This window comes from Chiloscyllium plagiosum, chromosome 25 (assembly GCF_004010195.1).
Source record: "Chiloscyllium plagiosum isolate BGI_BamShark_2017 chromosome 25, ASM401019v2, whole genome shotgun sequence".
Taxonomy (NCBI): Eukaryota; Metazoa; Chordata; class Chondrichthyes; order Orectolobiformes; family Hemiscylliidae; genus Chiloscyllium; species Chiloscyllium plagiosum.
This window is the reverse complement of record NC_057734.1, coordinates 11,121,244-11,135,405: the sequence shown is the minus strand read 5'-3', so window position 1 is coordinate 11,135,405 and position 14,162 is coordinate 11,121,244. Positions and strand designations below refer to the sequence as shown.

General features: G+C 44.2%; 1 protein-coding gene across 1 annotated transcript in view; it reads left to right on the top strand.

Annotated features, from left to right (window-relative positions):
* Positions 1 to 14,162, top strand: part of LOC122562562 (unconventional myosin-Ih-like) — a 75,617-nt gene that overhangs the window by 47,434 nt on the left and 14,021 nt on the right. Inside the window, exons 20-27 of the mRNA XM_043715494.1 lie at positions 710 to 823; positions 4,017 to 4,093; positions 6,367 to 6,435; positions 7,026 to 7,110; positions 9,134 to 9,296; positions 11,018 to 11,101; positions 12,749 to 12,842; positions 12,922 to 12,977. Coding sequence (XP_043571429.1) covers positions 710 to 823; positions 4,017 to 4,093; positions 6,367 to 6,435; positions 7,026 to 7,110; positions 9,134 to 9,296; positions 11,018 to 11,101; positions 12,749 to 12,842; positions 12,922 to 12,977 — 742 coding nt within the window. The remainder of the gene's footprint in view (positions 1 to 709; positions 824 to 4,016; positions 4,094 to 6,366; positions 6,436 to 7,025; positions 7,111 to 9,133; positions 9,297 to 11,017; positions 11,102 to 12,748; positions 12,843 to 12,921; positions 12,978 to 14,162) is intronic.

Below are 14,162 nucleotides of genomic sequence, written 5' to 3'. Positions count from 1 at the left end.
AGTTTCACCCTGGCTGAAAGACAAATCAGACTGGGGGTAACTCAGCAGAGAATAGGACCTTGTTTCAAGATGACCCAGCCACAAACTTCTCAATGAACATAGGCACCGGAGAAACTAGTCAAGTATCAGGTCTGCCCTCTAATAGCTCAGAGAGAAATGGAATGTGGATCTGTACTGAGGTACAGACTAGTTTTAAACATAACACCCCGGGTTGCTTCGGGATATTTGGCTCTAATTAGCGACCGATAATCCCTTTACAGCTACAGCCCCGATTGTCTTAATAAATGCCTTTCACTTAACCTAAGTGGATTCTGAGGTAACACCACCTACTATTTGTATTTCCTCACTTTTCTCTCATGGAAGAATCTAGAAAGGGAAAGGAAATCGTGTTGCATCTTGGGCAATATCCCACAGCTGGGTAGCCCATTAACCAATATCAATAGGCTCCTGGAGGAGGACATGTGCTGAAGGTACCAGAGAAAGGGGAATAGGACAGACATGTCATGAGATAGAATAGTGTCAGGCAAGTTTCAGGTAGTGACAGGCTCAGGGATAGTCCTCCTGTTTCCCTAATGGATTCAATTGGACAAGTGGACCATCCAGGTGCTGAATAATGCAAAGGGAGGCAAGATAAACAAGGACACTGACCTCCTTGATATCTTAAAGTTGGAGTTACCTGTTCACACATTTCCATCTTCTTTTCTTGTAGGTATAAGTTACTGTGTCCTGACACCTGGCCAAACTGGCATGGACCTGCTTCAGAAGGAGTTGAACGACTGGTGAAATATATCGGCTACAAACAGGAGGAATACAAAATGGGAAGGTACATAAAGAAAACATCATCTACAAATGTCAGAAGTGATATCAGGTTGGCTTTTTATACAGTGATAGAATCAGGGAAGTGATTTCTTTTTAATCTGTTCATAGGATGCAAGTATTGCTGGATGGTCCAGCATTTATTGCCCATTCCTAATTGCCCAGAGGATAGTTAAGAGTCCATCATATTGCTTTAGGTCTGGAGTCACATTTAGACCAGACCAGGTAAGGGTGGAAGCTTTCCCTCCCTAAAGGGCATTAGTGAACCAGATGGATTTATGACATTGACGGTGTTTACCTTTACAGTCGGGTTTTCTTCCAGATTATGATTGAATTCATATTTAATCATCTGTCATGATGAGGTTCAAACCCATGCTTGAGGGGGAGGTGATGGCCCGGTGGTGTTATCGCTGGACTGTCAATACAGAGACCCAGCTAATGTTCTGGGGACCCGGGTTTGAATCCTACCATGGCAGATGGGGACGTTTTAATTCAATAAAAATCTGGAATTAAGAGTCCAATAACTTGATTTGATTTGGTTGATATGTCAGCATGTGCACAAGTACCATGAAAAGCTTTGTTTACGAGCAGTACAGGTAGATCATAGTAAGCAAGGATGTACAGATCATACAGACTTAGACAGAGGCATGCAGGTTATATTGCACAGGGCATGCACTAGGCAACATCAATGTTAGCAACATCAGCATTTTTTTGAGACTGGAGAGTCCATTCATCAGTCTAAAAATGGCAGGGAAGAAGCTGTTCCTAAAACTGCTTGTGCGTGTGTTCAAGCTTCTGTATCTTCTGCCTGATAGAAGAAGTTATAGGAGAGCATTACTGGGTGGGACGGGTCTTTGATGATGTTGGCAGTCTTTCTGCAGCAGCAAGGCGTGTAAATGGAAGCTATGGATGCGAGGTTGGCTTCCGTCATGATCTGGACTGTGCACACCACCCTCTGTAGTTCCTTATGGTCCTGGGCAGAGCAGTTGCCATTATGCAGCTGGATGGTATGCTCTCAATGGTGCATCTGTTGAGGTTAGTGAGGGTCCTTATGGACATGCCAAATTTCCTGAGCTGCCTGAGGAAGAGGAGGTGTTATTGTACCTTCTTGACCGTCGCATCGATGTGGAAAGTCCAGGAGAGGGTATCCTTTATCGTCACTCTGAGGAACTTGACACTCTCCATCCTCTCAACTTCAGTTCTGTTGATGTAGATGGAGGCATGTTCTCCTCTGAGCATGAAGATGAAGCCAATGTCAATTGTTGGAAAAACCCATCTGGTTGACTAATATCCTCTAGGGAAGGTGACTTCTGTCCTTCTCTGGTCTGGATAATGTGTTACTCCAGACTCACAGCAATGTGGTTGAGTCTCAACTATCCTCTGGAATAGGCAATAAGTGCTTGGCCTAGCCAGTGACACCTTCATCACATGAATGAATAAGAAACATTAGCCTGGGGTTCTGAATTACTAGTCCGGTAACATTACTGTGCACCACTCCCTCCCCTTGATGTATATGGTATTATATGTGATCTATGAAATGAAGACCAGCCATGATTTTATTGAAAGGAGCAGCAATTTTGAGGGGACATGTGGACATTCCTGATTACCTTGTTAAATTGACTGTAAAGCCCTTCCCTGAATTACAACGGACGCACAAGTATAGATCGTTCTCTGTCTGTGTAGCCATTGGGTAATGTAGGAGCTGATGAACAATGAGATTTGGAATTTTCCTGCCATCTCACCAAGTGGCTGACTCCTCAGCCTTATCTGTTGGACCCCAGCAAAGTTGGGCAGGGTATAGAGGGGATGGAGGGTTCAGCCTCACCTGTTCTGCTGGTCCATTGACCGGCCTCCCATTTAGAATCATCAGGCTCATCGACCATTGGCAGCTTCTCCCCCACCTCAAAAAAACCATCATCCCACACTCATTGGCCAACATTGGTTAGGTGGCTTTGGCAGACAGGTGTCTGTGCCCCATAAGAGGGTACTGTCACTGGCAGCCTCTTAATAGCATGGCACCAGTAGAGAGCACCACAGGGGCACCCCAGTGATGGGGCCATCTTCCCTCCGTGGAATTATTCAGCACTGTCACTGTGTAGCCAGCAGACCCAAACGCCATGCCCCCAATGAGATAGGCATGGAACAGCTGACAAGAAGATGTAAACTCTTTTCAGGCATCTCTCAAGAGTGATACCCAAAACACAAATTGTAGATATTTCAAATCGACCTATTTGGATGCATTACTTCTGGCGCCTGAACCCAGACCTCCTACTTCAGAATTAGAATTAGATGAAGGTGTGGCACAGATTCTAGTCAGTCCAGATTCGACAGGCATCTCCTCCTCACAGCCACCTTCAGCTAACACTTTGCTCATCCCCTTCATTTCTCCCTCAGTTACCTCTTCAGTTTCCCCATGGACATTCACCTCAACCCCTCGCGATATCCAGTCTCACAATCTAAGTCCTTTCTGAGAAAATACATTTCTCCCAAATTCCCTCTTGCATTTATTAGTAAGCTTCTCATATTTAGAGCCTTAAAACCTGCAAGGAAGCATATGTTGACCTCATCAAATCCTGTCTTCCTCTTCAGATTCTTGGACACACTTCAGGCCACTTTCTTTCCAAACATAAGAGCAACACACAAGACCATGTCTCAGCTCCTTTCTGAATTAAAAATATTGATCAGAAACAAGTTTTCTTGAACTCCGCATTCCTGTGCCCATTTCCATTCCATCATTGGTATTTTTAATTAACCTGTTCAGAGATGTTATTAAACAACTCTGGAGCAGGTGGGACTTGAATCTAGGCATCCTGGCTCTGAGGTAGGGACACTACCACCCTACCAAAAGATCCAGCCTCAATCCTCTTTCTTTATATTTGGAGATGCAGTTACACACCACCGCACGGTTGTTAATCACTCTAATTACATTATCAATTGACGTGTAAAACCCATCAGGAGGTGGTGCTATGACAACAAAAGTGAGGAAGGAGGGAGGGGTCAAAATCAGAATGGAGTTAGAGTGAGAAATAAATCTTTCCACCCCCTGCAGTGCCCACCTCTCTCTAAAGACATTCAGAGTATTGATAGACACCATGTGCTCCCTCTCCAAGGACACAAGTGTAGCCTCAGAAGAGGGACACCCCATTCCATGATTTGGGTGTTTGATTAAGATTTAACAGGTGTTTCTTTTCGCTTTTCAGAACAAAGATATTTATCCGTTTTCCGAAGACGCTGTTTGCCACCGAAGATGCGTATCAAGCCAGCAAGAATGCCCTAGGTGTGATTGCGGACCTCTCTGCTCCCTGACTTTCTATCTAACTTTAAAAGTGTATGGGACAATAAATACAACAACACACATTCATAAATTACCTCCAACATCATGAAATGTCTCAAGGTGTTTCACAGGAGCATGAGCGTCACATGGCACTGAGGCACCTCATGTAAGAATCAGTCAGATGAACAAAAACTTAGTCAAGGGTGATTTTATCCTAACCCAGTGGGCATGATGCAGGCTGGGGGTTGAGTGTGGTGGGTGGAGGATTACATGTTCGTGGGCATTCAGGCCTCATTTCTGTATGTTCTCCAAACCATTTTTTTTGCCTTGTTTGATTGCAGGCATGAGAGAGCCACCCGTGCTAGAGAAGGGGAGACTGTTTAAACTGGCAGTGCCACATCTCGATGTCATTGGGTTGTCCACACCATTTTAACTGTGGGCCTGATTAACATCTGCAAGGTCATCATTGCACCTACCTGCGCTGCAGGAAAACTAAATAAGTGGAACTCGATTTTCTTTTTAATAAGTTTCTTGTTAGGCAGGTGTAGCAGGATCATTATTTTAAAACTTAACAAATCCATTCACATATTAACAACTGAACTCACGTGTCCTTCCACTTTGAATAATTTGTGCATTCGAGCCCATCTACTCAAAGTTTTCGAAGGTCTAGCACACCCACTCACTCATCATTATTCCTCCTGAAATGTGTTTGTTAGCAGGTCATCCTTTAGTCCATCAGTAACAGGTTTTAACCCAGAGACTCATGTATAAACTCCAGGGGAAGGGGGGCTCAAATATTGTATGGCATGCAGCAAGGATGAGGATGCATTTGAGTTCTGCTCTCTTTCAATCCCAACCCTCTGCACAGAGACGATATTCTCTCGATAATGAAAGAGGGAACTGAGATCAGCAGTCATCTCTTCAAACCACTGGCAACAGGTGACATTCAAACACCATGTATGTTTGAGAAAAACAAGGGATAATGGAACTTGAGCAGAATCATGCAAAAAACCCTCAATAAAATAGAAAATTTTTAATTGACTGGCATTAATTTTCCTCCTTTCATCCAGATTCCTCTTTCTGGGCCCTTATTAAAATTTGTTCTCAGGATCTGGGTTTCACTGGCTGGGCCAGTATTTATTGTCCATTCCTAGTTGCTCTTGAGAAGTTGATGATGAGCTACCTTCTTGAACTGCTGCAGTCTGTGTGCTGTAGGAAAAGCAATGCTGTGCTGTTAGGGAAGGACGCTTGAGGATTTTGACCCAGTGATGCTGAGGAAACGGTGATATATTGCCAGATCAAGATGGTGAGTGGCTTGGAGGATAGCTTGCAGGAGGTGGTGTTCCCATGTATCTGCTGGCATGATGATGAGCAATATTTCAATTTTCCACAACTGAACCATCGCCGTAGGTATCTTCTCCCTGTTCCATCCCTGCCTCACCCACCCCTGCATCTCTCTAATATAATATATATACAATCCTTATAGAGAGTTGTATAAGTTTTTGCAATTCTGGACACTTAGATTAGATTCCGTACAGTATGGAAACAGGCCCTTCAGCCCAACAAGTCCACATCGACCCTCGAAGAGTAACCCACTCCCCATATTTAGCCCTGACTAATGCACCTAACACTATGGGCAATTTAGTATGGCCAATTCACCTGACCTGCATATCTTTGGATTGTGGGATGAAACTGGAGCACCAGGAGGAAACCCACACAGACACAGGGAGAACGTGCACACACCATGCAGACAGTCACCAAGGCTGGAATCAAACCTGGGTCCCTGGTGCTGTGAGGCAGCAGTCCAACCACTGAGCCACCGTGCCTCCCTGATTTTCCACCATCATTGCTCTGTCTTCATTCCCCTGGACACTAAGCTCTGGAATTCCCTTCCTAAAGCTTTCTCTCTCTCTCCTATCCTATCCTTTAAGACATTCCTGAAAACCTTCGATCAAGCTTTTGGTCACCAGTCACCAGTACTAACATCTCCTTTTGTGGCCTGGTACACCATTTTGTCTGTGCACCCTTTTGTGAAGCGCCTTAAGATATTGTAATAATGGTGCTATGTAAGTGCAAATTGTTGTTGTAAGGCCCCCTCGCAAATCCGCTGGCGTGTTTCCTTACCCAGCTGTTGGAAGCTAAATGAAGGTAACAGGCATTCACTTCCCACTGCCCCATGGCCAAGAATGCAATCGTATTATTAACCACTGACTGTTTGACTGTTTGAACTGCTCCTGAATGTTGTCCATCACAATCCACCTTTCTCCCTTTCCCAGTTGCGAGACTCCAGGCTAAATACAGGGGCAAAATCCAAAGGGGCGAGTTTCAGAAACAGAAAAAAGCAGGTAAGAGGGAAAGAATGGGCACCCTGCCATTGCATCCATTTCATTTACCTCTTCATTTTATTACCAGCTGTGTATAAATTCACCTGACGGTTGACACAATGACAACATAAGGCTGTGACATTGATTTTACACCGTATCTGATTTTGCTAGGCCTTAAAGTCACCAAATGGTTAATAAGCCAGGGTGTAAAATCCTGATTGGTGGTTCTAAGTTCAAATTACCTCCAAGGTTTCTCAACCTATCAATATCTTATGTCGCGGCTTTCTGTAAACGATTTGCATGTATGGCATCCAATGTCCTACAGTGAGCAATCTCAGGCCCCTGCCGCTCCCTTTGAATTAGAGGAGGGAAACATGATGGATAAGAGATGGGGCAAATTGCAGAGGGACTGTTTTCTGCAACCATGGAAACACTTCCACTCCCCTGTACCGACACTGGAAGGGAAATAACGAAAACTATTGATGGATATTTGATGAGTGTATTTGATAAAAGAACGATTGGTCAGATTCTGGGCGACGCAATGATTTAGGGACAAGGAAACGAAGGGAAATGGTCACAGCAGGGTAAGCTGCTTTTGGTGTTTATTCCAGCCATCAAGATTGAGACCTGCTGGAGAGGAATTCAGGCAAGACAGGACGCAGGGAAGAGATCATGGGCTGTGAAAATCATCAAAAAGTAGGCAGTCTCGTTACGTTTCCTTTTAATGGAATTGGCATGACCAAACTGAGCTCTAACAGTCTCAAGAATCTATGTTTGCTCCACAAAAGTTGCTGGAAAAGCTCAGCAGATCTGGCAGCATCTGTGAAGAGAAATCAGAGTTACTGTTTCAAGTTCAGTGACCCTTCCTCAGAGGGGTTCTGAGGAAGGGTCACCAGACCTGAAAGGTTAATTCTGTTTTCTCTTCACAGATGCTGCCAGACCTGCTGCGCTTTTCCAGCGACTTCTGCTTCTGTTTCTGATTTTGCAGCATCCCCAGTTCTTTCGGTTTTTATGTTCGACCAATATGTTTTCATCAAATCTCACCGCATAATGGACAGGGCAGTAATAAAAGCAAAATACTGCAGATGTTGGAAGTCTGAAATAAGTACAGAGCACGTTGGAGAAACTCAGTAGGTCTGGCAGCGGATGTGGTGACAGAAACTGTTAATGTTTTGGGTCTGGTGTAGAAACATAGGAACAGGTATAGGCCATTCAGCCCCTTGAGCCTGCTCTGCCATTCAGTGAAATTATGGCCGATCTGCAGCCTGACTCCATGCACCTGCCTTTGACCCATATCCCTTAATCCTCTTACTTAACAAATGTTTCAAATGTAACAACTGATCCAGCATCCATGGAAGAGAGTTCCACATATCTCACACCCTTTTTGTATAGAAGTGCTTCCTAACATCTCTCCTGAACAGTCTGGCCCTAATTCTCAGACTATGACCACTAGTTCTAGAAACCCCCAACCTGTGGAAGTAGTTTATCTATCCTGTTGTTTCCTGTTAATGTCTTGAAGACTTCTATCAGATAATCCCTTAACGTTCCAAATTCTGGAGAAAACAGGCCTACTTTGGATAATCTCTCCTCATAACTTAACCCCTGAAGTCCAGGTATCATTCTCATCAACCTATGTTGTACTCCCTCCAAGGCTAATAAATCCTTCCTAAGGTGTAGTACTCACAATACTCCAAGTGGGGCTCTAACCAGGATTTTGTATAACGGCAGCATAATGTTTGCATCCTTGTACTCTAGTTGTCTAGGTATAAAGGCCAGGATTCCCTTAGCCTTTTTTTTTTAGCTTTCTTTCAAAACTATTATGACAAAGATTAAACAAGACTCAAAAGTATTAACTCTGTTTCTCTCTCCACTGATGCTGCCAGAAGTGCTGAATTTCTCCAACACTCTCTGTGTTTGAGGCAGTGAGCTGAGATTTATTGTCTTTAAGCAAAGAAATAGAAAATCATCTTCAAGTGTTCCCTAAAGCTACTAGTTCAGACCGATATCATTACAAGTTATCGATTAATTGCTAAGATAACTAAAACAGGAAAATAATTATGGGATAAAACATTACAAATAATTATCTTTAAAACAATGTTATAAATTATTAAATATTTACTGGTAGCATGAGAAGATCAACCGTTCTAATGTTAACCATTATGATTAGGGCCAAATAAGGCAAGGTTTCTCAGTGGTGGAGGGCGGTGGGTTAGTCAACAGCTAACATGCCTGCTCTCATGTAAGGAACATCTCAGCTGTAGAGCCTTGTAGCAGAGATCGACTTTACTAAATCCTGTGCATCTGAGCTGTGTGAAACAGCAGGCTGGTGGGACCACTCAAAGTGGTTAGCACTGCTGCCTCCCAGCACCAGGACCCGGGTTCAATTCCTGCCTCAGACAACTGTCTTTGTGGAGTTTGCACATTCTCCCTGTGTCTGCATGGGTTTTCTCCCACAATCCAAAAGATGTGCAGGTCAGGTGAATTGGCCTTGCTAAATTGCCCATAGTGTTAGATGCATTAGTCAGGGATAAACATAGGGTAGGGGTCTGGATGGGTTACTCTTCGGAGAGTCAGTGTGGACTTGTTGGGCCGAAGGGCCTGTTTCTACACAGTAGGAAATCTAATCTAATCTAATTAAAATGCACTGTCCCTTTAAAAAATACCGTCCCTTTAGGAAATCTTCCTCTAAAATTCTTGCAATTCTGCTTCTTCTCTTCAGATTTATAAAAGGCTTCATGCTCAGAAATCAGCCTGCTTGCCCGGAAAATAAAGATTTCTTGGCTTTTGCTCGGTCAAACTATCTGATGAACCTCAGGAAAAATCTGCCGCAGACTGTTCTGGATAAAAAGACATGGCTCAAACCTCCGGCCTACCTGCAGACGGTAGGGAGAGGCTGGGGTGACAGCTTCACAGCAAATGCTTTCCCTTAATTTATGGCATTGTGAGTGTTCATTTATCAGGGGGTGCAGGAGAATTGAGGGTTCATGACCTACCTCAGGCACAGACTGTGTGTTCACATAACAAGGAAATCTTTCTAACACTTACTTGTCAATGGCAGCTGGTTAAGAGCAGGAAAGATTCCTGGTCAACTGGGTTGAAGAGTAAGTTGGAGATGCTGGTCATTGCTATTTGTAACTACAGGTGACAACATATAGGTAAAAGTGTATGTTGCTAGACTCTCTAGATGAATTGTAACACACCACACCACTGGAAAATCTGTTAGAAAATGAGCAGCAATAGTAGTTTTGTGAGAGATTTTTGATGTGATTCATTTCCCTTTGCAACAAGGTTCTCTCCTATTCTGACAAGTGCATTGGTCAGAGCATTGAGTACAGGGGTTGGGAGGTCATGTTGTGGCTGTATAGGACATTGGTTAGGCCACTATTGGAATACTACATTCAATTCTGATCTCCCTGCTACAGGAAGGATGTTGTGAAACCTGAAAGGGTTCTGAAAAGATTTACAAGCATGTTGCCAGGGTTGGAGGGTTTGACCTATGGGGAGAGGTTGAATAGGCTGGGGCTGTTTTCCCTGGAGTGTCGGGGGCTGAGGGGTGACCTTATAGAGGTTTATAAAATCATGACGGACATTGATAGAGCGAATAGACAAGGTCTTTTCTCGGGGCTGGGGGAGTCCAAAACTAGAGGGCATAGGTTTAAGGTAAGGTGGGAAAGATTTAAAAGGAAACTAAGGGTGAGATTTTCATCCAGAAGGTGGTACATAAATGGAATGACCTGTCAATGGAAGTGGTGGAGGCTGGAACAACATTTAAAATGCATCTGGATGGGTATATGAATAGGAAGAGTTTAAAGGTATATGGAACAAATACTAACAAATGGAATTAGATTTATCTAGGATATCTAGTCAGCATGGACGAGTTGAACCAAGGGTGTGTTTCCGTGCTGTACATCTCTATGACTGTATGACTGTCTCATGCTGAACAGCACACTGGGCTGAGTAGTATGAATTTAAATCTTTTACAGTAGGTGATATGAATTCGAATCTTTTTCCTTGCTGAGCTTCAGTATTGCAAACTCTAATTGGAGACAGTCCTGGAATTTTCCTCAGATTATTCTCCCCACCCCACACAATTTCAAACAGTCCTTTACTCCCTCTCCAAATACCTTCAAAAACCAAAGCACTTAGAGAAAATAAATGCAACATACATTTTCTGATCTTAATTTTGCTGAGCAATATTCCAGAGGTGAAATCTGTAATTGCTGCCGATTCCGTGAAGAGTTGGCAAGCTCTGACCTCAATCAGTGATGTAGATGTAGGCCATGCAAAAAAAGAGTCAAAGGGGGCTGTGCACTTAAAGGAAGTACCCATAAAACAATTTGTAAGGGATGGTTGTAGGAAACCATGTTGGGTTTTCAGTTTTGTTGTACAAGATGGAAGGTGATATTCAATGGAGAGAGATTTAATGGGCTGCTGAGATTGGCCACCTAGTGGTCAATTGAAGAACTTCACCAGGGAGGTCTGGTAGATTGTCCATCTAACTTGGTGAGAGTTAACACAGAAAGCAGTAAAAGTGACAAGTGACAGGACACTGTTACTGTCAACAAAAGGAAAGTAACCTTTTCTAAACTTTCTGCTCCGACAGACCTCAGAACTGCTACAGAAACTGCACATGCGCACTTTGGTTCTGAAATATTGCAGGGGAATTTCTGCCCAACACAAGCTGCAGGTAATTATGTCTTTTTAGACGCCCATTTCTGGATGTGTACAAATTTAAAATCTCAGGCTGCAATCACATTCTACCCATCCACACCCTCACGCAACCCCCCCCCGCCATAGCAGCAGTGGCGAGAAGGGGAAATGGTTGAAGGAGTGGCCCCTGGAGACATGCTTGACCTCTTTTTGACTTCTCACCCTTGCTGAGTGGGGACTTTCTCAACTCGCCTTCAATTAATGGCCACCTAAGTGTCTCAACTTTGCCAACTCCCTGATCACCTGCCTTCCGGGCAGCTGGGGAGGGTACCAGCTTTCCTGATGGGGTGACCGGGCCAACCTGCCTGCCACTTTGGTCAGGGGGTCTCCATTTGACGCAACCTGGAGGCAAAGTGGTGGCCTCCGAAAGTCAGCCCCAGTCCCTTGCTTCTGGCACCACCATGACTTCCCTCTTCCTGTGCCCTTCACCCCAGGAGAAGCAAAAGTATAAATCTTACTTCCCTGCCATTGGATCCCCTGAAGATGAGGCCTCGACTAATGGTCTTTACGACCAAGTAGCTGCTGACAGCTGATAGGCCTGGATGAGGCTTCGGTACAGATTGAAATTTGCCAACAAGCTCATTGGTCAGCAAAGTAATTAGCACCAAATAGGGCAAGATTTCTCAGTGGTGGAGGGCGGTGAGTTAGTCAACAACTAACATGCCTGCTGTCATATATAACCTGAGAAAAGGAACATCTCAGACGTAGAGCCTTATAGCAGAGATTGACTTTACTCAGTCCTGTGCGCCCATGCTGAGTGTGTGAAACAGCAGGCTGATGGGACCACTCTCCTATTCTTTGCTCCATGCTCTACAGTTGTAGGGTTAAGGTTAAAATCAGATCAGCCGTGATGTAATTGAATGACAGAGTAGTCACGAAGGGCAGAGAGGACTGTTCTTGTTCCATGTTTGTAGGCCTGTGTACAGTTAGTGATAGGTGGACAATTCACAGTAAAATAACATCTTGGCAGGAAGAGTGGTTTTGTCTGTATGTGAGCCACACTTCCTCAGCCCTTATCCCAAGGAGCTAGTTCTGTTTGTGTAAGATGCTCAGTAACCACAACATCTTGCCAATCTGGTTACATGAAGCTTTGTCTTTATTGAAACTTTTCTGCTGGTTTTGGCTGTGCAGATGTCTGTTGGATTATTGATGATTTCTGAAATTGACATGAAGTCCAAAAACTGAACTATTGCTGCCTGCAAGACAGAAGATGTTTGTTTTGTTTGCCAGCTGGTCTGCCATATATAATCCACAAATGGAAATATCGCTCTCCTCCTTATTTTTGTTCCCTGCACAACCCCACCCCATACCAGGAGGGTGACTCTCCTCTCATGTCTCACCCTGAGCTGACATGAATACAGATGGCATAGTGACAGGCTATTGGGCTCTGTGGGCAGCATCTCAGCCACCTTTGATGATGGCCACAGACAATAGACAGGTGTTACTTGCAAAATGTGGGTGAGGGCAGGATTGAGCTAAGCTCTGATGCCCCCTGCTGTCTTACTGATCAATGGCACTCATTATGGCGCTCACAGGAAAGGCTGTTTAGTGTGGTACCAGACAGTACCTTAACGAAGAATTAACGCATCCTTCATTTTCTAACGTGACTGCCTTTATTACACAGATGCAGCAAAAGGTTGTGGCCAGCATACTGTTTAAAGGGAAGAAAGAGGGTTACCAACAAAGTGTCACCAAACCCTTTAGTGACAGCAGACTTCGTAAGTACACACTGCACTTCTACTGGGCAACAAATTCCACGTGCTCCTCCTCCTTGTAACATTGTGTTTCCATCCTCAGGTGAACAGGACATCAACCCGAAGGCATTTCAGCTGATCCGACATGAACGGCTCAGGGTAAAATTCCAAATTCCATTCAGTCACACCTTGTCTGCAGGGCAGACCATTACAGAGATAGTAAGAGCTCTCATGGTGCACAGGGTAGTGTCCCTGCCTCTGAGTCTGAAGGTTTGAGTCCCATCTCAGGACTTGGTGGCTACAGAAGGTGCATTGATAAAGCAGTCAACAGGTTGGTTATCAACTTGCAAATCTTTCTGACAGGCAGGCGGTAAGAGAGGGGCATGTCCTGGTTAACCAGAACTATGTCGTAACTGCAGCACAACAGCCTCCGTTAGTTAAAGGAGCCTAGCAAATATTGTCACCATTTCAAGGGGAATGTGGGAGACAGACTGAAGAGGCAGTGACTCTGAGGAGACCAGCAAGTGGTCCCAAACTTACTGGATAACTTACTGAGGCGCTGGGTTATAAGGATGAGATGCTGCAGACATTCAGATTAATTTTAACCTATCTCATCAACAGAAACCTTGTGGAAATACCATTTACACCCAGATCATTCTGCATTATACCTTCAACAGTCACTCGGATTGTAAAATCAGCATTGTATCTGACCCCATGTGTATCATAGCATGTTCGGTTAAAATTGTCTCTATGTTACACTGCATTCTTTTGTGAAGTAAATTTCCTCGGTTTTTAGCTGGACTTTCTAAAAGTAAAAACTGCATTCATGACTGCCATAAAATGAATGTATGCTATTTTGATCAGCTGTTTGCTTACACCTTGGTGTAAGGTGACAACATGATGTTCCTCACATGGTACAGTCACTCTGTGCACACAGTTATTGAACAAAGAGCAAAGAACAAAGAAAACTTACAGCCCAGGAACAGGCCCTTCGGCCCTCCAAGCCTGAGCCGATCCAAACGTACTGTCCAAACCTGTCGGTCAATTCCTAAGCAGCTATATCCCTCTGCTCCCCACCTACTCATCTGTCCAGACTCATCTTGAATGAATCTATCGTGCCTATCTCTACCACCTCTGCTGGCAACGCGTGCCAAAAGCCCACCACCCTCTGTGTGAAGTACTTACTGTGTGTATCCCCCTTAAACTTTCCACCTCTCACTTTGAAAGCATGACCTCTCGTTATTGAATCCTTCACCCTGGGAAAAAGCTTGTCTCTATCCACCCTATCTATATCCTTCATGATTTTGTAAACCTTAATCAGGTCCCCCCTCAATCTCCTTTTTT